This window comes from Hipposideros armiger, unplaced genomic scaffold (assembly GCF_001890085.2).
Source record: "Hipposideros armiger isolate ML-2016 unplaced genomic scaffold, ASM189008v1 scaffold_910, whole genome shotgun sequence".
Lineage (NCBI taxonomy): Eukaryota > Metazoa > Chordata > Mammalia > Chiroptera > Hipposideridae > Hipposideros > Hipposideros armiger.
In genome coordinates, this window is record NW_017732260.1 from 343,857 (window position 1) to 366,197 (window position 22,341).

Here is a 22,341-nt window from a genome sequence, read left to right on the forward strand (position 1 = left end):
TTTTTTTTTTTCATTTTGTCTGTTCAGACAACTTTTGTGTGCCTAATATTAATAGAAGTATTTCAGTTAGCTCTCATTTATAGCTTGTCTCAGTGAGAATGCTTTCTGAGGCCAGAGCCTGGGCATAAACTGTTCCCCTCCAGTCTCCATCATTTGCCCTGCTAGGGGTTCCATGATCTATGTGTATACCAGGGTTCAGCAAACAACAGCCCAGGCGCCAAATCCAATCTGCTGCCTGTTTTTATAATTTTATTGAAACACAGCTATGCCCATTCGTTTACATATTGTCTGTGACTCTTCTTGTGCTACAAGAGTTGAAAAGTTACCACAGAGACTGTGTGGCCTGCAAAGCCTAAAATATTTACTGTGTCCCTCATATTAAAAGTCCATCAACCCCGGTCCACATATTCTGGGCTGCCCTGGTCTCTGACCTCATCTCTTCCCCTCACTTACTGCACTCGAGCCTCTCTCTCCCTTTGCTGTTTTGCTGTTCGATAGAACATGCCAAGCACAGTCCCACTGCACGACCTTTGTACCTGCTTTTTCCTCTGCCTGAAATGTCTGTCCTTCTAATTTCCACATGGCTACTCTCCCCTCTCTCAGGTTTCTGTTTCTCACCTTCTCTGAATGTTACCTTCTCATAAGGCTTTTCTTGACTGTCTTTTACAAAATAGCTATACCCCCACCCTTCACATCCTCTATTTATTTGCTCTTGCTTTATTCTTCTCCATTGGGCTTACCACTATCTAACATACATATATTTATTTGTTCATTTATTTATTGTCTGTCTCCTATCACTTGAATATAAGTTGCATAAGAGCAGGGACTGTCAGTTTTGTGCATTGCTGTATTCCATCACTTTAGAACAGTGTCTGGCCCAGAGTAGGTGTTCATTTGTTGAATCAATGAATGAATACAAGGCAGCAAGCCAGCATACGTGCATGCTAACCTGCTCTTTCCAGGGAGTAGTTGTCAGCATCAACCAGGATTGAAAATTGGGATTGAAACAAGATTTAAAAGCAGCATGTAGGCAAATGCTGATGTTTCCATTTGAAAACTCAGTTACTGGAGTGACTCTTCCCCTACCCCTTCTGTTTTTCATTCCCTTATGTCGAGAGCAGGCAGCTGGCCTTATTTATCTTTGTTCTCCAGTGCCTAGTCCAGCGAATTCCACAAAATAATAGATTCTTAATAAACTTTTGCTCCCAGCCCAGGAATGTATGGACCTCTGTATCTTCTTAGCTTTTTTTTTTTTTGTAATTTCACTACTTAATGTCTGGCAAATAATAGAAGCTCTTACGTATTTGCTCCAGGATGGAATAAGTTAAATTAATTCTTTGTCTATTCAGGATAAGACATTACTCCAGGTTAACAAATTACCCCCCAAAACATAGCAGTCTAAAACAATATTTATTATCCATATAGTTTCTGTGGGTCAGGAATTCTGGAATGGTTTAGGTGGCTGGTTCTGTCTCGAGATCTCTCATGGGGTTATAGTCAAGATGTCAGCTGGGGCGGCAATTATCTGAAAGCTTATTTGAGGCTAAAGGATCCACTTCCAAGTGGCTCACTCACATGGCTATTAGCAGGAGGCCTCCATTTCTGACCTCATGGACCTCTCCCTAGGTGTGTGCTGCTTGAGTGTCCTCACAACACAGCAGCTGGCTTCCCCAAGAAAAGCAAAAGCAAGGAGGAACCCACACTGCCTTTTATCACTGAGTCTGAGAAGCCATGCACATCACTTCCACCACATTTGGTTTGATTAGAAGCAGGTTGCTAAGTGCAGCCCACGCTCAAGATGAGGGGAATTAGAATCTACCCTTTGGAAGGAAGGAATATCAAAGAATTTGTGGACATATTGAAAAACTGCCACAATCACTCTGATACTCCTAATTGAATAAAGAAAAGTTGCCGGTTTAAAGAAATAAGACAGAGTTTTGGAGATGATATCTATTCTACCACTTGAATGCCCTTTTCAAGTTCAGTATTGCCAGAACTTTCCTAAAAGGAACAATTTAAAAACATTTTTGAAATAATCCTACCAAAATTAATAACTTTCTATCTTTTTTTTTTTTTGAGTAGGCAATACATGCCTGTGGTGTAAAATTCAATGGTAAAATCAGTATAGAATGAAAACAAGTTTTCCTCACCTGAATCCCAGCCATCTGGTTTACCTCCTTGGGAAAGACCACCATTATTAGTTTATTTATCCGTACAGAGTCTTTCTATACACTTATAAATACAGATTTATATACCTATTTTTTACACAGATAGTAGCATACTATAGTTACTATTCTGTACCCTCCTTTTTTTTTTTTTTTTTTAGCTGAGCCATCCTGCCACTTGTTGGCAGCTCAGAAGCAGCTCAGTTCAGGCCGGGCATCGAACTGCTGTTGCTCAGAGCTCGCACTCGAGCGAGCTCTTAACCAACTGAGCCACTCGGCCAGCCCCCTTGCTTATTTTTTTTTACTCACCAGTATGTCTAAGTATTTGTTCCATTATCAGTTTATTTATAGTTCGTTCTTTTTCACAGCTGCATAGTATTTCATTGTGTGGCTGTACAAAAATGTATTTACTGGGTCCCTCATTGAAGGACATTTAATTTGTTTCCCATCTTTTGTTATTAAACACTGTTGCAGCAGATACTTTGTTTTTTACACTGAGAATATTTATGGGTAAATGCCTACAAGCATATTTGTTGGATCAAAGAATATGCTTTTTGAAAGATAATGCCAGATTACCATCAAAGGTTGAACCAATTTTATATACCCACCAGCAATACATGAATGTGGCAGTTTCCCTCTCTAGGCATAATAACAGTAGAAAACATTAGAGATTCCACAATTTAAATATCTCAAGGTTATTTTTATTTCTTAAAACTGGCTGGGAAAACTATGAGGAACAGTGCTGCCAATAAATAAAGCGTTACATACATTTTTTACACTTTGTGCCCAACACAATCTCCTGGCACATGTTGATGCCCAATAATTCCTTATTGATTAATCTCAGGAGAGATGGACTTCCTCTGTGGAAGTTAACTAATTGAGTTGGTCACTATATTCCAGAGAGATTTTAACTCTTGGGTAGAGTCGACTGCTACCGAGAGAGAACCCATTGCCTGCTATAGATAACTTTAATATTTTATTGGAGTATAACATAAATAAAATGCACAAATGTTAAGTACATGGTTTGATGAATTTTTTACATATGTATATAGCTGTGTGACCACTACCTAGATCCAGAATTAGAATATTATTAGTACCCCTGGAGAGTTCTCGCATGCTTTCTCCAGTCAATACCACCCCTAAAGGTAACCACCATTCTGATTTTTATCATCATAAATGAGTTTTTCTATCTTGAAATGTGATCACATTCTATGTACTCTTTTGTCTGGCTTTTTTCAATTAACATTATGTCTGAGATTCATCCATGCTTTAGCGTGTAACCTTAGTTCATTCTTCAGTGCTATATAGCATTACATTATGAATATACCACAGTATATCCATTCTACTTCTTATTGACATTTGAATTGTTTCCAGTTTGGGGCTATTAGGAGTGAAGCTGCTGAAACATTCTTTTACATGTCTTTTGTTGGATATAAGCTCTTATTTTTAAGAATTGCTGTGTCACAGGGGAGGTGTATGTTTAGTATTAGAAGGTCTGTTTAGAAATATATGAGCTTTGGAAGAAATAAAATAGTTTTCCAGAGTGCTTGTACCAGTTTATACTCCCACTCAGGTAAAATTTTTTTCTACCAGGTAAATAATGTCTGAAATGACCTGCCTTATACTTCATGCCTTGTATTTTTTTTAGCTTAAGTCTTTAATCATTGTTAAACTCCACGGGAAATGGCATTTTATCATTTATACTTTTAAGTGCTTGAGTTACATAGCCTTTCATAGAATCACAGAATTTTAGAGTTGGAAGGAGGCTTGAAGGTCATCCATTTTTCCAACCCTCTCCTTTTACAAATGAGAAAATTGAAACCCAGGAAGATAAAGTAGCTTGCCCAATTATACAGCTAGTTACTGATTCAGTTGGGTGAAGGAGATGCTTACTCAGCCCACAAAATAAACCATTATTCATTTCAAACACTAGTAAGATGCCTTAGACTCATGTATGAGGAGGGAACTACTTTTAAATTTTTGTTTCTTTGAATAGAGAGTTTCTGGAAAGAAATAAGGAGCATTCAATTCATTCATTCGTTCACCATATATAGTGTTTATTGAGCACCTGCTATATGCCAAACGTGTTTCTAGTAGTTAGAGATACATCAGTGGAAAAGAAACTGATAAAAATCCTTGCTTTATAGAAACTTTCATTCTAATAGGACTGAACAGACAATAAACAAGATAAATAAAAGTTCTTTGTTGCATACTGATAAATACTGTGGATGCGGGAAAAGGTAGGAAAGGGAACTAGGGAGTATATAAATGAGGGGGTGAGAATTAGGGGTAGCCTCACTGAGATTACTTCTGAGAAGAGATTTGAACGAAGTGAGAGTAAGCTTTAAAAATTAAGAACATGGGGGATTGTGGGGGGATGTTGCAGGTAGATGGGATAGCAAGTTCAAAGGCCCTGAGATGGGAACATGCCTGTTGTGTTCAAAGAACAAGTCGGTCCCTGTGCTAGAACAGAATAAGGAGCAGAGTGGTAGGAGACGACATCAATCAGAGAGGTGATACAGGTCAGGATCACATGAGTTCTTCAAGGTCACAGTAAGAATTTAGGCCTTTAATCTCAGTGAAATGGAAAGCAACCTTTGGAAGGTTTTGAGCCAGAGGAATTAGAGGATACGATTGAGGTTTTAACAGGCTGTCTTGGCTCCTGAGTTAAGATAGGTCAGAGAGGCATAAGGATGGAAGCTAGAAAGCTGTTGCAATAATTTAAGGAGTTCTTGAAGCTGGAGAAGTGGAGATAGTGAGATATGGTCAAAATCTGGATATATTTTGAAGGTCGAGCCAACAAGATTTCCTGACTGTCAGATGTGGGGCTTGAGAGTAAGAAAGGAGTCAAGTAAAACTCCCGAGGCTTTTACCTGAAAGGCTGGAGATGCTATCACCTGAAATAGGGAAAACTCATAGCCAGTTGTAAAAATTGGGGTGGGGGGAGGGGGTCAAGGGGAGAGTGGATATCAGGAGCTCAGCCTGGGTCATGTTAAGTTTGAGATCTCTATTTAGACATCAAATGGAAATGTCAAATTTGAAATTAGATACATGAATCTGGAGTTAGGGGAAAGGTTGGGGCTGGAGATTGAAATTCAAGAGCCTTGAGTTAGACATGAAGAAGCAAAAGGTGGTGAGGAGTGACCACAAAGATCAGAGGAAAACCAGGAGAGTGTGGTATCCTTGTCCTGGAAGCCAAGTGAAGGAAGTGTTTCAAGAAGAGTAGGAACCTGAGTATGAGGGTACCAATCCCCGAGAGAAAGTATGTACTGACAGAATTTATTCTTCCCATTGTTGTGCTTGGATTGTCTGGAATACACAGCTGTTTTGAGGTTTCAAATTGTCCTCTGAAGCAAAGCAGTGCTGCTGTGGGAGTAGATTTTGTCTCAACATTGCACTTTTCCTGAGACCTGGGTGAACTTGACTGCTGCCTCATACCTAAGTCACTTCTCCTTTACGTTCCAGTGTTGATCCCCTTGAAGAAGGGAGAATACTCAGCACTCTGAAACTTAATGTTTAATGAGATTATATCTGTAAGACCCTTGATAAATATGAAACTAACCACCGAGAGAAACACAAAGCACTATTTATTACTGCTATTTTTAGCATTATTGTTATTATTATCTTCAAACAAGCTAAGCCTTTCCTTATTTTGTGAACACTTACTTACTCAAAATAGGAAGCTTTCTAAAATGAAAACCAATTTTTCTCTTTCTCTTCAGCCTACTTGCTGCCCTCAAGCTAGCTCCTAATGGAGAAACTAGGTCTGTTAAGTGTTATTTTCCACTTTTTCTTTCCTGTCCTTGTATTCTCCCAGCTGTCTCAACTCGGAACCTTGTAGGGAGAGAGTTACTTCAGAAAAATGTGTTTGCTTTGACATTTAAACAAGCCTCCATTATGTTTTTCCATACAGAATTTTTCCTCTTCCCCTGTCCCACTTCCAGCATTCTGTCTGACCTGTCTTCTTTTCAGCCTATTCATTATTCCTAAGGTTTGCAGATTATACCAGAGGAAGAAGACAGATTTATAAATATGTGTTCCTGCCCTGCTGTTTCAAGAGAAGGACTAACATTCATTCATCTTCCAATTGTATGCCTGCTCTCTATATACTGCTTTGCTCATCTACCCTTATTAATGAGGTGCCTATCTCTAAGTCTTACCTTGTCTAGAAGTAAATGGACTCTGCTTCTGTTCAAATTGATTATGCAGTAATCAGAGCAGCCCATCACTGGGTGGAGACATCCATTTGAATTCACTTTGCTAATAGCCAGAGAAAATTTAGCCTAATTGCTTTCTTAGGAGGTTTTCCATTTCCCTTAAGTTGCCAGGAACCTAGAAAGGGATAAGAATCCTTTTTCCCTCTTGGATGCCCGCCCTGCCCCCACAATCTTGTATGTGTTTGGGGGTTTGTTTGTTTTTTAAATCTAAGATGAAGATAAAGGGACATCTTAAGGAAATTGTGTAAAAAGAATCAGAATCCACTAGAGATAGCTGTATGATGTCTTTGAAGATCTGACCACTAATAAATGAGACCTTTGGTAAAGTACTTAACTTCTGGGCTTTCATTTCCATCTTTGCAAAGTAGCTTTCACAACCCCTGTAAGACAGGATTGTTGGAGGACTATGCTTTTTCTTTGTGGCCTGACTTGTTCAAAAAGTGATTTAAGGCTGTGAATATTCAATAAGATAATGAAAACACCTAGCACATAATAGATGTTCAGTAAATGTTTGAATTAGAATCCAGTTGCCTGAACCAAAATTCTTTCCTGCCCTAATTTCATTAGGTTGAGACTTTCTGGTAGGATAATCCCTTTTTATGATAGAACATCCTAAAATCTGACTCCAAAGAGAACAAAGGCTAAATAAGGTCTTATTTAAAGGAACGCCCAAGAGTTCAGGGTTCAAGTCCTGATACTCCGTGGTTTTGTCTAAGCACTTTGTATTGATGTACTGAAAGCCAAAACCTACTGTGGGCAAGTTATCTAATGTAATAATCTTATCATTTATTTCTGTTTTAGTCCTGTAGTAGTGATTAAAAATCTGAGATTCATAGAGGTTAAGTGACTTGGCCAAGATTACACTGTAACAGAGCAAGGATTTGGACTAAGGTTTTCTAACTCCCAAGTCCAGTGATCTTTAGACAACGTTCTATGTAAAAGTAAACGAATGTAGGTGAGTTACTTCAGATAGGCCCTGGGAGTGGAGTGCTGAATCAAACAGTATTTTATTAATGTATGACCAAGACAAACAAAAGGCTAATTCTAGATTCCCCAGGCTTATTCTCTAGATACATTACATAGAAAATGCGCCTTGGATGTCTGAGCGATTGAGGGGGGGAAAAAAGAAAGGAAAGAAAATGTGCCTTGGGACTTCCAATCAAGGATTTACTGTGTTCAAACTTTTGACACATTCCCTCTTCCAAACACATAGCAAGAAGTAAAGTATATAAAGTGAAAATCAAAGAACATATTTGGGCTCAAAAACAAAAGAACCATCTCCGTGGACCAATAATAAAAAAGATGCAAGTCACTAAGGCTGAAGCTGTGAGCCTGCTGGCCACCAGCTCCGGGAACAGAATGGTGCCTGAGAAATGAGCTATGAGCTCCTGAGCAGTAGCTAGAAATACCCCTAAAGAGACAGAACTGAGGCCAGGAGAGCGAGATGCCAACCCCCAGCCAGCCTCAGAATTAGAGCTTTCAAAAGTTAATTGAGTGGGGGAGGAGGGAAGCCTATGGAGTTGTGAAGAAGTGTGTCACACTGCCTGCTGATTCAATGATGAGAACTATGATATCCTAAATTTCTTCTAATGGCACAGACCATTAGAAGACCTGTTCAGACTAGGTCCTTAGGGTACTAGAAGGAAGAAATTGTAAAACTATGAAACAGAAGGGGGAAAATTAGTAACAAAAGTATCCCACTAAAAAAAAAAGCCTGCAAATCAAAATTTTATACAATAGAAATCTAATGCTAAAAAAGATAACCAATAAAATTAACCAGGACTTCTACTTTGGGGAAAATGAAATGGACATACTTTTCCCTATTTCTCCCACCAAGTACAACTAAAAACCCTGTCTGTTAGATATAAAACAAATATAATAAGACTGTAAAAGGTGGAAAACAGAAGGCAGACTAGATAAGGACCTCAAGACAAGACCCGAGGAATGACATGGTGGTGAGTTTCTTGGGTTTTATTTTTGCCTCATATATCTCTGACATGGAGTTGAACCTTATACTTAATGATGAAAGACTGAATGTTTCCCCACTAAGAGCAGGAACAAGGATGTATGCTTTCAATACTCTTATTCAACATAGTGCTGGAAATTCTAGCTAGTGCAATAAGGCAAGAAAAGGATATAAAAGGCACACAGATCAGAAAGGAAGACATACAACTGTATTTACTTGCACATTACATGATTGTCTACGTAGAAAATCCCAATGAATATGCAAAAAAAAAAACAACCCTAGAATTAATAAGTGAGTTCAGCTAGGTCATAGAAGACAAGATAAACATACAAAAATCAATTGTGTGTCTGCAGTATACTAGCTATGAACACATGGACACTGAAATTAAAAATACAATACTATTTACAATAGCTAAAAAAATGAAATACTTAGGTGTAAATTTAGCAAAACATTTGCAAGATTTGTATGCTGGAACTACACAATGCTGATGAAAGAAATCAAAGATCTAAACAAATGGGGAACACATAGTAAAGATGTCAGTGTTTCCCAAATTGATACATAGGTTCAATACCATTCCTGTCAAAATTCCAACAAGATGTTTTGTAGATACAGATATGATCATTCTAAAATTTATGAAAGGCCAAAGGAACTAAAACAGTTTTGAAAAAGAAGAAAGTGGGAGGAATCAGGCTACCTGATTTCAAGACTTATTAATAGCCACGGTAATCAATTAGTCTGTGATGTTGGCAGAGCGATAGACACCAAGACCCATGGAACAGAGCTGAGAACCCAGAAATAGACATACAAATGCACCCAACTGATTTTGACAAAGGTGTGCAAAAGCAATTCTTGGGATGAAAGATACAGCCTTTTCAATGAATGGTATTGAAACAACTGGTCATCATAGGCTCAGAAAAGAATTTCATACAAAAATTGACTCAAAATGGACCAAAGAGAAATAGAAAACTGTAAAACTTTTAGGAAAAAAAATCTAGAAGAAAATCTTCAGTGGGCAAAGAATTCTTAGACTTGACACCAAACACATGATCCATAAACGGCACAGATCTTATAAGTCATTGAGCTGGGTGGTGGGTACATGGGTTTTTGTTAGGTTTTTCTTTGTATTTTTTCAGCACGTTTGAAATATTTTTTTTTATGAAAATGTGCCTTAACTGGCCCATGAAACCTTTTCAACTGTTGCCTATCCTAAGGCTCCCCAATAGTGTTGTAGGCAGTTCCCATAGAACTGTTAGTTCCAATAGAACTATTAGCCCAATTCTGTTTGTCTCATTAGGACCCAGAGCACTCCCTAAATTCTCCTACAGGAGCCGGAATGCTACTCAAATGGAAAATATATTTCTCAGTGGCCAAAAGGGTTTCTCTCGTCTATATCTGAGTCTTCTTGTCTTCCAGGAATGTTGGTGGTGAATGTAACATGGAGGAACAAGACATATGTAGGTACACTTCTTGACTGCACACGGCATGATTGGGCGCCGCCCAGGTAAGCACTCTACAGCGATTTAGTTTATGTTAGTCTGAACCACCCTAATCAGTGATTTCTTTTACCTTCATCCAGCTAGAGTTGGATAGCTTCTAAAAGACACCCAGCTTTTAAAGGACATTATGGTATAGAGACAAGAAAAGGTACTACGTTCATCTGGCATTCAGGAAGAATAAATGAATTAGGTGTTAATGGGTTGGGTAAGAATGGGGAGAAGATCCTATGTAAGGCTTTGTCTGGAATTTCTCAATTCTGACTGCTACCTGTAGTCACCTTGAGACTAAGGCCATAGAGTCTCACTATAGGTGAACACACAGTCGTTGATGATACTTTTTTAATGGTAGCTATCTCTTTGAAGTTTAAATTCAAGAACATTTCAGTTTTATAAACTTCACTAGACAATGTGGATTTCACAAGGGCCTTTTCAAATTGCAGTTTGATCTTAAGATTGACATTTCAGTGAATGGTACCTTACAGCTTATTCGTAATATTAGTTTCCAGTTTGCCAGGGTTTGAGGAACCCAAATGTTGGGGAATAATCTACAGCTAGTATTCAGATAGCATCCTAGAAGCTCACCACTTAATGCAGTTCCCACGCTTTCAAAAGTTTCTTTAACAAATCATATTCATTGAAAAGGATAGTTACCATCTGGACAGTTCTTCTGGAGACTGAAGCTAAACTGGTTTGAAGATGTTTTCACTTTTTAATAATATCCTGTTGTGTTTGTTCGTTGCCAAGGTTCTGTGACTCCCCAACCAGTGACTTGGAAATGCGAAACGGCCGGGGGAGAGGCAAACGTGTGCGTCCCAACAGTAACACACCTGTCAGTGAGACAGCCACAGCCTCTGACAGCAAAGGGACCAGCAGCAGCAGCAAAACCCGAGCAGGAGCCAATAGCAAAGGCCGTCGGGGCAGCCAGAATTCTTCAGAGCATCGCCCACCTGCCAGTAGCACCTCTGAGGATGTCAAGGCCAGCCCCTCCTCAGCAAATAAGCGGAAAAACAAACCCCTTTCAGACATGGAGCTGAATTCTAGCTCAGAGGACTCCAAAGGGAGCAAGCGTGTCCGTACGAATTCCATGGGCTCAGCAACTGGCCCCCTCCCTGGGACAAAGGTGGAACCCACTGTTCTAGACAGAAATTGTCCCTCCCCGGTCTTGATTGACTGTCCCCACCCAAACTGCAACAAAAAATACAAGCACATTAATGGACTTAAGTACCACCAAGCTCATGCCCATACAGATGATGACAGCAAACCAGAAGCAGATGGAGACAGTGAGTACGGAGAGGAGCCCAGCCTCCATGCGGACCTCGGGAGCTGCAATGGTGCATCTGTCTCACAAAAAGGTTCCTTGTCCCCTGCCCGCTCAGCTACCCCCAAAGTTCGGCTCGTAGAGCCCCACAGCCCTTCTCCTTCAAGCAAATTCAGCACAAAAGGCCTCTGTAAGAAAAAGTTGAGTGGAGAAGGGGACACAGACCTTGGAGCCTTATCCAACGATGGCTCTGATGATGGACCCTCAGTAATGGATGAAACAAGCAATGATGCCTTTGATTCTTTGGAAAGGAAGTGTATGGAAAAAGAAAAATGTAAAAAATCCTCTAGTTTGAAACCTGAAAAGATTTCTTCCAAGAGCTTAAAGTCAGCCCGACCCATTGCCCCTGCCATCCCCCCACAGCAAATCTACACCTTCCAGACAGCCACCTTCACAGCAGCCAGCCCAGGCTCCTCCTCAGGCCTGACCACCACAGTGGTTCAAGCCATGCCCAACAGCCCCCAACTCAAGCCCATTCAGCCCAAGCCCACCGTGATGGGAGAACCTTTCACAGTCAACCCTGCCTTGACTCCAGCCAAGGACAAGAAAAAGAAAGACAAAAAAAAGAAGGAGTCTTCAAAGGAACTTGAAAGTCCTCTGACCCCTGGGAAGGTGTGTCGAGCAGAAGAAGGCAAAAGCCCATTCAGGGAATCATCCGGAGATGGGATGAAGATGGAGGGGCTCCTAAATGGCTCATCAGACCCCCACCAAAGCCGACTGGCTAGCATCAAGGCTGAAGCCGACAAGATCTACAGCTTCACGGACAATGCCCCCAGCCCTTCCATTGGAGGCAGTAGCCGCCTCGACAGCACTACCCCTACCCAGCCCATGACTCCCTTACATGTAGTGACCCAGAATGGAGCTGAAGCCAGCTCGGTCAAAACCAGCAGCCCCGCCTACTCCGACATCTCCGATGCTGGGGAGGACGGGGAAGGCAAAGTGGACAGTGTCAAATCCAAGGACCCCGAACAGCTGGTTAAGGAAGGTGCTAAGAAAACTCTCTTCCCCCCTCAACCACAGAGCAAAGACTCACCGTATTACCAAGGCTTTGAGAGTTACTACTCGCCGAGTTACGCCCAGTCCAGCCCAGGGGCTCTGAACCCCAGCAGCCAGGCAGGAGTGGAGAGCCAGGCCCTGAAGACAAAAAAGGATGAAGAGCCTGAGAGCATAGAGGGGAAAGTGAAGAACGATGTCTGTGAGGAGAAGAAGCCAGAGCTGAGCAACTCCAGCCAGCAGCCCTCAGTCATCCAGCAGCGTCCCAACATGTACATGCAGTCCCTTTACTACAACCAGTACGCCTATGTGCCCCCCTATGGCTATAGCGACCAGAGTTACCACACCCATCTCCTGAGCACTAACACAGCTTACCGGCAGCAGTATGAGGAGCAGCAGAAGCGGCAGAGCTTGGAGCAGCAGCAGCGGGGACTGGACAAGAAGGCGGAGTTGGGCATGAAGGAGCGGGAGGCTGCTCTCAAGGAGGAATGGAAGCAGAAGCCGTCGATTCCCCCAACTCTCACCAAGGCCCCCAGCCTGACAGACCTGGTGAAGTCAGGACCCGGCAAGGCCAAGGAGCCAGGGGCTGACCCTGCCAAATCAGTCATCATTCCCAAGTTAGATGACTCTTCCAAACTCCCCAGCCAGGCCCCAGAAGCACTGAAAGTGAAGCTGAGTGAGGCCAGCCACCTGGGCAAGGAGGCTTCGGAAGCTAAGACAGGTGCTGAGTGTGGCCGACAGGCAGAGGTGGATCCAATACTCTGGTACCGACAGGTAACTAACTGTCCGGGGAGGAAATAGAAATTCTGCTTGAGAGTCTTTCTCTCTTCCTCACAAATCAGGGTTTTCCTGATGTAGGGGGTCAACAAGACAGATCAGCAGGAGGAATCTGTAATTGTAGGGATTCTTTACTTTTTAAATCATTTTAATGATTTTTAAAAAGCGTTTTTACATCAGTAAAAGGTGTGTTTCCCATTTAGCAAGAGAGGCCCAGGTAAGATAGCTTGATTTGTGTAGGGTGACTTGAGACTGCACTAGCAGAGCCAGAGCTAGAAACCCCCCAGTCCAGTGTTGCTCGCGCTCTTTGGTTCCTATGGAATGAGTTAATGGTGAGCTCGCCATTTTTTAGAGTAGGCCAAAAGTACACTACTCAGACTGAGTTACTTGCCAAAAGATTTTGTAGGTAGAGCTAGAACTAAGAACTTGGTCTAACATCTTGCTCTGCTCAAGAGACTTAGAAAGTCTTCCCTTCCCTCTTAGTCACAGTTAGACCTTCTACCCCTAAACTTGCTCTGCAGAAGTGAAGCCACCGTAACATCCTTGGAAAGGGAGCAGCATCTTCTATTCAAGGAGCCATTTCCCAAGAATGCTTATTCTCTCCTAGGGAAGACCCCCTGGCGGACTTCCCTTTTCTTGCCGCCCATCCTGTTTCCTTGTAGGCAGGGAGGGGATGGGCTTTTTTAGCAGGGGGACCAGAGTTCATCATAAACAAAGGTCAGTAGAAGCCACTGATCATGCTCTGTCCCAGGTGTCTGGTACAATCTGCTCTGGTGTTTCTCCTGGCACCTTGGACTTGAAATTTCTCTCATCTGCACAACACTGATTGCTCATTCTACGATTGTTGTAGGAAGCAGAGCCACGGATGTGGACATATGTTTACCCTGCCAAGTACTCAGACATCAAGTCAGAAGATGAGCGGTGGAAAGAGGAACGGGACCGCAAATTGAAGGAGGAAAGGACTCGGAGTAAGGACTCTATCCCCAAGGAGGACGGGAAGGAGAGCACAAGTAGTGACTGCAAGCTGCCCACGTCTGAGGAATCCCGCCTTGGGAGCAAGGAGCCCCGACCAAGTGTCCATGTGCCTGTGTCCTCCCCCCTCACCCAGCACCAGTCCTACATCCCCTACATGCACGGCTACTCCTACAGCCAGTCCTATGACCCCAACCACCCCAGCTACCGGGGCATGCCTGCTGTGATGATGCAGAACTACCCAGGTACAGCACCTCCTTCCCCCGGTGTGGCATTGACCGGGAAGAGAAATGAGGCAGAGATTTCAAAACCAGAGTTTGCTTGCTCCTCCCTAAGGCTTATGGAGGCTCAGGTAGTTGACAGCCCTTTTTTGCATGTGACATTCTATGAAGTGGCCACTCTCACACCCCATGCTCCTTGAATGACCCCTAATTACAGTCTGTGGGACCACCTCTGCCTCCCTGTCTCCAGCTAGAGGGTTGCCTCTGCACTCACTTTTCCTGGATAACTAAAGATAAAACTCCCTCTCTGCCGGGATTTTTTAAACATATATTCTACATTTTTCAGTGTGCTTCACACATTGGGGAATACAAAAGAAAGAGGGAAGACTAGTTCCCTCCCCTCAAGGAGCTTACAACTTAATTATAGCAGGAGAGACACATGGAACAAACAACATTCAAACCAGGACAATGCATGTGTTCATTTGCAAGACCATGTATGGTTGGAAGGCATTCAGATTGGGGAAAAGCAGGTTGAAGTCAGATTGGGGGAAAGTCCAGCTACAAAAAGTTCAGCTTAGGAAAGATAGGCTCTTTACACTGCCATCCATGAGTTCTTGGGGAGAGGGGCACAGAGTAGGAGTTTTGTGCTTCTTTTTTTTTTTTTTTTTTTAAAGATTTTTATTGGGGGAATTGGGGGAATGGGAACAGTGCTGGGGAATTGGGGAAGGGGAACAGACAAGTTGCTGTCATTTTTGTTCTTCAATCTAGTTGTGGAGGATGTTGCTTCACTGGCCCAAGTTGGCACCATCATTGCGCTCTTCTCTGGCGAGGCAGATCAGTCGCCGGCTTCTGGACGGCCGCTCACTGCGGCTGCTGGCCGCTCACGCTGGCTGCTGGCTACATACGGTAGCCCATGGCAACCCACTGCCACAGGGACTGCAGCCTACGCCGTCGCCGGCGACTCATGGCAGCCCAGCTCCAGGTTGAGCTGTTGTTCAGCATCTTAGCTGTGGAGGGCAGTGTCACTGGCCGTTAGAAGAAAATGCTCTTATTCAACTCTACTCCCTGATTTCCATTGCCTGAGGAGCCATTGTGGGGTACTTGTGGATAAAAGAGAACTTTCACTCCTTAAAGCGCCCACCGCCCTACAGGAGAGCAGCCTCAATAGTCTTGAAATTCTGTCGTAACATTATAATGCATAGTCTAAATAGGACAAGTAAGCTTTTCAGACAGATAGAAAATCCTCACACTGTGGTATTTCTTTCTCCTGTTACCCCTAATTCATCTGTATAAAAATAATAGTTCCATTTGATGAGTGCTTGCTCTGCGCCAGGCACTGTATTAGATGATTTATATACATTGTCTTAATCCTCCCCATCATCCTATGAAATAAGTATTGATATCTTCTTTTGATGGTGAAGAAACTAAAACTCAAAAAGATTGTTAATTTGCCCAAGACTGCCCAACCAGTAAGTCTCAGAGGTAGGATTTGAGCCCAAGGCTATCTGCCTCCAAATCCTGTGATGTCTCCACTTTATCATATCATCTGTCCAAGATGAATCTCTCAGACTGGGGCTCTAGGGAAGTTGATTCCCCAGAAACTGAGGGCCATGTTCCTAATGTCCCTGAGCTAGTTTGGCTCTAGAGCTCAGTAAAGAAAGGACAGACTAACGGCCTCAGCCCAAAGACCCCATGGTAGAAAATCTCTCAGCCTGTGCCTAGGGAAGCAGATGCCGCCTAGCCAAGCTCACTAAAGCAGAGTTCCTCTACCTCCCCCATCTCCTTGACTGCTTTATTTCTCCCTCCCCAGGTTCCTACCTGCCTTCCAGCTACTCTTTCTCCCCCTATGGCAGCAAGGTCTCAGGGGGTGAAGATGCCGACAAGGCCCGAGCCAGCCCCAGTGTCAGTTGTAAGTCCAGCTCCGAGTCCAAAGCCCTGGACATCTTGCAGCAGCATGCCAGTCACTACAAGAGCAAGTCTCCCACGGTAAGGGAATTGCAGTGATGCTGACTATTATCACAGCCCAAGAGGGCTGATGTCAGGGCAGGGAGAAGGTGGGTGAGCTCAGGCCCTAACCAGTGCAGTTTGGCTGATGTGACATTGGCCCCTCCAGGTACCAGGGGATTCTTAGGTGCCCTGTGTGCTGAAGGAGTCACGATGTGGGCTCGGGGCATCCTACTCTCGTGTGTGTCTCATACCAGTGCTTTTGTGTCTGCTTTCCTTTCCAGATAAGTGATAAAACTTCTCAGGAGAGAGAGCGGGGAGGCTGTGGGGTGGTTGGGGGTGGTGGCAGCTGCGGTGGCGCTGGGGGAGCAGGAAGCGGAGACAGGAGCGTAGACCGGCCCCGCACGTCCCCCTCCCAGCGCCTCATGTCCACACACCACCACCACCACCACCTGGGCTACTCACTGCTCCCAGCACAGTACAACCTACCCTATGCAGCAGGTAAGCCTGTCTTAACTCCACCCCAGTAGCATCGCCCCCCGCCCATCCCTGGCAAGATTTTTTTTTTTCTTAAGTTTCTAATCTGTCAGAATCCTAGCCTCCTGCAGACCGTCATTAAAGCATATGACATTTATTTCCTCCCTTGGAGCTTGGGGACTGACAAACTCTAGAAAATTGGCTTTGATATTCAGAAGAATAAGGAACAGGTGTTCCCACAGGCCAAGAGAAACAAGCAGCTGAGAAAATGGAGCTTCACTGTCTATCCCCAGCAACTATATCTGGCCAAATACCAGATGTTTTTTCTGTCAGCACCCCAAAACTAAGTGGAGCTAGGTATTCTCGGAGAAACTCCTCCCAATACCCGACCCAGCTGGTAAAGAGAAAGTGCTTGTATCGGAGGGTTCTGGGAGAGCTGTGCTAACATGTCCTCCTCCTCACTCAGGGCTTTCTTCTACAGCCATTGTTGCCAGCCAGCAAGGCTCAACTCCCTCACTCTACCCACCCCCCCGGAGGTGAGAATGGTAAGTAGCTTTTTAATTTTGTGCAACACATAGGGCAGGGATAGTTGATACGTGGATCACAAAATCCTTGGGGAGCCTAGGTGAGGGATAACTGTGTGGGGTCAGCAGTCTGGAAACGGTGAAATGCTGGCCCAGCCTCTTGTACAAGCCTTCCATGAAGCCACGTGCTCAGCAGATACAGGCCCCTAGGGAGACCGTGACTGGCCTCCCCTGCTGTTCATTTTCTTGGAGCGCCACCTTGTGGTTGTTATGGCAGCCGGCTGAGTGCCTGGTTACCTGTCCGTGTTTCCCTTGCAGAACACCAAGTGCCCGGATAACGTCAGCTTCACGGGCCCGGACTGGCTCACCCAAGGAGGTGCTGGAGGTGGCATTTAGACATCAGTTAAATGGTGTTGATCATCCTGTTTGCCGTGTTCCCACCATGACCGAAGGCAGACCCTTGGCTATCTCGCCTCCACCAGACCCCTGGACTCCCCGACCCTCCCACTTCCTCAGGAGCTGGAGAGCTGGTACTTAGCAAAAATATTTATTCTCTTGGCCACGGTTGTGACTGTTGTGGCCTCTGTGGAGATGAAGGCCCAGGGAGCAACCAAAGGGACGTGGCCTCAGCCCAGAGAAGTCACTGCTCTGTTCCCCAAGCCCCTGGTCAGCTGCCGGAGAAGTACCAACCCCTACCCGCGCCCCCTTTTCCAGGGAGGGACCCCCAAGCACTGGGTAAGGTCTGAAGACAGCACAACAGCCATACCCCTCTCCCCGTCATTACCACCATCACCAGATCCTGCATCTCCCCAGTGGTTTGGGCCCTGGGAACTGACAGCACGTGGAGGAATTAGAATCTCAGGAAAGAAATTGGGGGCGGTTTTCTCTGTAATTGTGAAAACAAGGTCTTCAGACATGAAGACACCTCCCCTCTCACATGAGCACATATAAATGCTCGGAGCCCAGCCTGGAGAGCAAGACCCAGGTGTTTGCCCACCGTGGCCTTGGGCTACCCGTCAGGCAGAGGGCCAGGAGTCCCCACACTAGTACAGGGCTCCCCAGGGATACTGGGAGTAAGCTGGAGCTGGAGCATGAATGGAGCCTGTGAACAGAGCCTTCATTCCCACTAAGTCCTGCTGCTTCTTAGCCCCAACCCCTTGCCCTTTTCTCTCTCTCCTCCTCACCCCTCGGTGCCTTTCCCAGGGGAGTCCCCATGCTGATCTCGCCTCTTCTTTTCCACTGCTTGGCTCTTAAGACTCAGGCAGGTAAAATAGTATTCCCCAGCATCAGGAGCTTCCAAGCCTGCCAGGTCAGCTGAGGCCCAGGCCCAGGCTCAGGAAGCAGGCACACCCAGCAGTTCTTAGAGATGTCCTGTCCATTCAGCCATCTGTATCCTCCTCATTTAGGGCCACAAATATATACAGCCTAGTTCTTCTGTATACAAGTACATGATTTTACATAGCTCGATCTAGAACCCCGTGTGTGCCAATACAAGCCGTTTTGTTTTAGGGGCCACTGACCATGGCAGATTATGTGTTCCTTAGGCCCTGGGATGACACCTCCACGCCATTACTCCCCGGAGCCACAGTGTGTACTCAGTGGAGCTGGGCTCTGAGGAGGCAGACATTTCTCTGCTCTCCTTAGAAATGCAGTCTCCCAGTCCAGGCTCTGTGCTCTTTGTACTGGGAAAGGGCCGATGATTCGGTAGGTTTATTGGAGACACTTCTTTCCCACGGTGTGGGGAGCTTTAGCTCTTACTTTGCTTTTGAGTTATCATCCCTTTGTTCCCCTCTCCTATCTTTCCTTGACCTTATAGATTGAGAGAGACTGACAGATAACCAGCCGAGGCTAGAGAGGGACATTTGTGACCAGAGTGCCAAAAGTGACCAGGACTTGGCTCTGATAGTGTGGGGCGTGGAGTTGGAGAGCAGCAAGCACAATATCCCACAGAGGCTGCTTTCCCACACCCCCAGAACCCTGCTCTAGAGGCTCAGGGTCATTTGCCCAAGAGGCACCCCTCTGACCTATAGACCTTTCCTTTAGTTTCATGTTCTTGTTTTTGCTCAAGTTGGGTTTTGAGCCCATCCAAAAAACTCAGTTGTAGACCTCTTAGCAGGCCCCAAGCAGCCTCCCTCCCCCCATCATTCCCTCTGCCTCCTGCTGCCACAACAGGCAGTGCTCTGAGCAGTGACTTCTCTTTCATCCATGGAAATAGTTGGTGTGGACACCTTTACCCCACCTAACCTGAGTCACCCCCACCAAGAGGATGACTCTAAATTTCAGCCTGATGATACCCTCCCAGACTCTTGTGGGGTGAAGCCAAGGACCCATCTCTGTTCCTGTTCGTTTTTAAATATTGTTGTGAGTTTTGTATCTGTGGCGCTGACTTACAGCGTGTTCTGTACATATTGTAAAGAAACCGTTTGAAGTAACTCTTTCCCACTGGGCAGGCCTGGCTACACATTCCTGCCCTTTCCACTTTTTTCTGTAACAGAGAAGAGGACTTCCGTATTAGCAGGGCAGCCTTGGGTTCTGCAGAAGGGAACAGCTTCTTTTCTTTTTTTTCCTTATAAAACATTTGGCTCTTAGACCCTTATATTCAAGTCTCCCTTGAATAGTAGGTGCTGAGCTGCCCAGAAGAGCAGGTGAAAGTGACAATAGCAGACTGGCCCTCCCTTTTCCTGATCCCTGATCCTCCTGGTCTCAGATCCTTGCCAGGTCCAGTCTTCCCTCCCTGAAATAGCACGAAGCAGCAGCGATGGAAGAAACATGTCCTTGATGAGTGCTGGAGTGAAGGATTTGCTGTCCACCTCCAGCCTCTCTGCATTGGGAGGGGCACAGGTGGGGGTACCTGTGGCACTCATGACCAAGTCAGAGGGATGAGACACAACAGCAAGGATTTCCACCCCACAAGCAAAAGCTGGACAAGTTTGCTGCTATGGGCCCAGCCTACCAGACCACGGCTCTCCCTGAGCCAGCCTGCCCAAACCTCTTGCTAGACATCATTCGACAGGCACCCCGCAGAGAAGCTAGAGGGAGAGAGCCTCGCCCCCAGGTAGGACAGCCACGGCTTGGAGAACTGCTCTCCAGGATTCACACCCATTTCTTCCTCATTTAAGGTTTGTCAGTTCCCTTTTCCCTACCTATACATGTATGTGTACATGTATGAAATTCCCTTCTCTTACCTCACCCTCTCCACACATCTCAAGGTCAAAGGACCACATGCAGAAGGGTTAAGGACCTCATGAAATGAAACGGTGATTCTTGAATCTCTTCTCTCCAGGCTCCAAGGTGGGGATGGGAGAACTTGGCCTCAGGTGTGGGAGGATAAGACTGCAGAAGGCCTAAGAGTTATTGTGTATGGGCTTTAAGGTCACCCATGTCACTAATTAGCCCATCTACCCTGTCATCATCGCAGTGTCTACTCTGATGCCCCTAAGATTCAACTGGGCAGCTAGTTGGCCCTGTAATTCTGGGCCTTTGTTATTTGTTTTGTTCCTAGGGCATCCCAGGAAGCTTTCTGGTGATGCTCTGCCGTGGGGCCCTCCTGGGATTGAGCCCCTCCCTAGCCCCGTCCCAGCCCCTCCTGCCCCAGCCCACCCGCTTGCCTTGGTGCTCAGCCCCCCACAGGGAGCAGGTTGGGGCGAGCTGGAGGCCCGGGCTGGAGGGGCAGTGTTGCTGTTCATAGCTTTTGTTCCATTGGCGTTGCTCTGTTGGATTTAATTTCAGTCTTCCTGATTCTTCCCTTCTGTAAAGTGTACATTACCAAGTTCCTTGTTTTTTTATATATATATATAAATATACATATATATATATATATATATATATATATACAAACTGTACTCTTTTTGCCTTTGTACATTCAGGCAAGAAGAGAAAATAAATCTTTTTAAGAGACAATCACAAATCTGTGAGGGCTGCTGGTTATTTCTCCCGGAGTTTGCTGCTGAGCTGCTTCCTCCTTCCTCCTCACCTTTCCGTCCTCCTTCAGCTTTTCTGATCTTCCCGGTCCTGGTCCTGCTCCTCACGCATCCTCAGCTCCACCTTCCCTGGCTGATGGCAAGCTGTTAAACCCAGTGTCCAGACTACCTGCCCTGCAGCCCTTTCCTGCCCAGCAGTTTCCCAGCTTCGCCACTGGCTTACCCAGGAGCTTTATCCTGTGCCCTGGCCTCTGCTGTCTTGCCCCTTAGATCCCATTCACCGAAGTGGCTTTGGACCCCTGGGTACTCTGGGACCTCCCAGAGACCCTGGCTTTGGACACTCACCTGTGAACCTATGCAGCTGGGAGCTCTCTGCCTAAGAGTTTGCACTGCTTCAACCTGCCTGGGAGTTAAAACCGATGGTTTTGATGGGTTTTTTTAAGAATGAGTGGGAAACTCCCCTGGACACTCTCCCAGATTCCAGCCTTCAGAGTGCTCTGATCCAGAGCCGAGAATCATTCCTGGCCGGTGGGCTTCTGTGGCCACCACATCAGAATAAGTGCTAAGGGTTTACGGGTCAGAGCATTTGATAGAATTTCAAAGGGTGGTACATTGTGGAACAGTCCAACCAAACAATTGTTCCACCTCTTGAACTTGCTCCGTTCCCTGATTTCCTCTCCCCTCCACCCCCCCCCCTACCTTTTCCCCCTTTCTCTCTACTTTTCTTAATTGGCTTTGGATTGAAGTATATTTTTTAAATTATTTGTTGTATTTATTGAATAAAGTTTTTAATGTCCCTGTTCTTAAATTTAGACTTAGTTTGCCTTTCACATCTTCCCTCCCACTCCATCATCCCCTCAAAATATTCCACCTTCTAAGTTGCTTTTTTAATTGGAGTGCAGGTTTGGGGTGCCATATTTCTTTCCTGTAAACGGTATTACCTAGCAAAGTTTTTTTCTGTTTGAAAGGGGAATCTTAACTGAGTGCCTGGGTTTCCAATTCAGCCGTCTAACTCTGGCTGTATTAAAGAGGATCCACCAGCAGAGGGCAACAGACTCTCAGGCATGTTTCCTGTCTGCTAGCTTTGGGGATGATAAAGGACTGAGTTTGGTCTTGGTTCTTTACCCATCTTGTAGATTCCTTGGCCACTGTCAGCATTCACATGGAGCTGCTGTAAATCTCACTGTAGTGACTTTTTTTTTTCCAGTCACTGCCTTTATGCTGCCTCTAGGGGTTACCTGCTCAGTGGAGGACATCTTCAAGCCTTTCTTTCAGTTGAATGTCTCTAAGTCCAGACCTTCTACTAATACTGTGGAGGGGGGAAGGTGCTGAGCTCACTTCTTTTAAAGAA

At 45.0% G+C, this 22,341-nt stretch overlaps 1 protein-coding gene across 4 annotated transcripts in view; it reads left to right on the forward strand.

The window, feature by feature from the left end:
- ZNF609 (zinc finger protein 609) overlaps positions 1 to 22,341 on the forward strand; it is a 221,053-nt gene that overhangs the window by 170,719 nt on the left and 27,993 nt on the right. For 2 of the 4 annotated variants that reach the window (XM_019630420.1, XM_019630421.1), the window contains exons 4-9: positions 9,762 to 9,849; positions 10,589 to 12,929; positions 13,783 to 14,149; positions 15,936 to 16,111; positions 16,354 to 16,570; positions 17,013 to 17,091. In XM_019630420.1, coding sequence (XP_019485965.1) covers positions 9,762 to 9,849; positions 10,589 to 12,929; positions 13,783 to 14,149; positions 15,936 to 16,111; positions 16,354 to 16,570; positions 17,013 to 17,086 — 3,263 coding nt within the window. In that variant the 3' untranslated portion in view covers positions 17,087 to 17,091. Of the gene's footprint in view, positions 1 to 9,761; positions 9,850 to 10,588; positions 12,930 to 13,782; positions 14,150 to 15,935; positions 16,112 to 16,353; positions 16,571 to 17,012; positions 17,092 to 17,388; positions 21,799 to 22,341 lie in introns of those variants that run through there. The other 2 variants (XM_019630422.1, XM_019630419.1) reach the window with 2 other exon arrangements.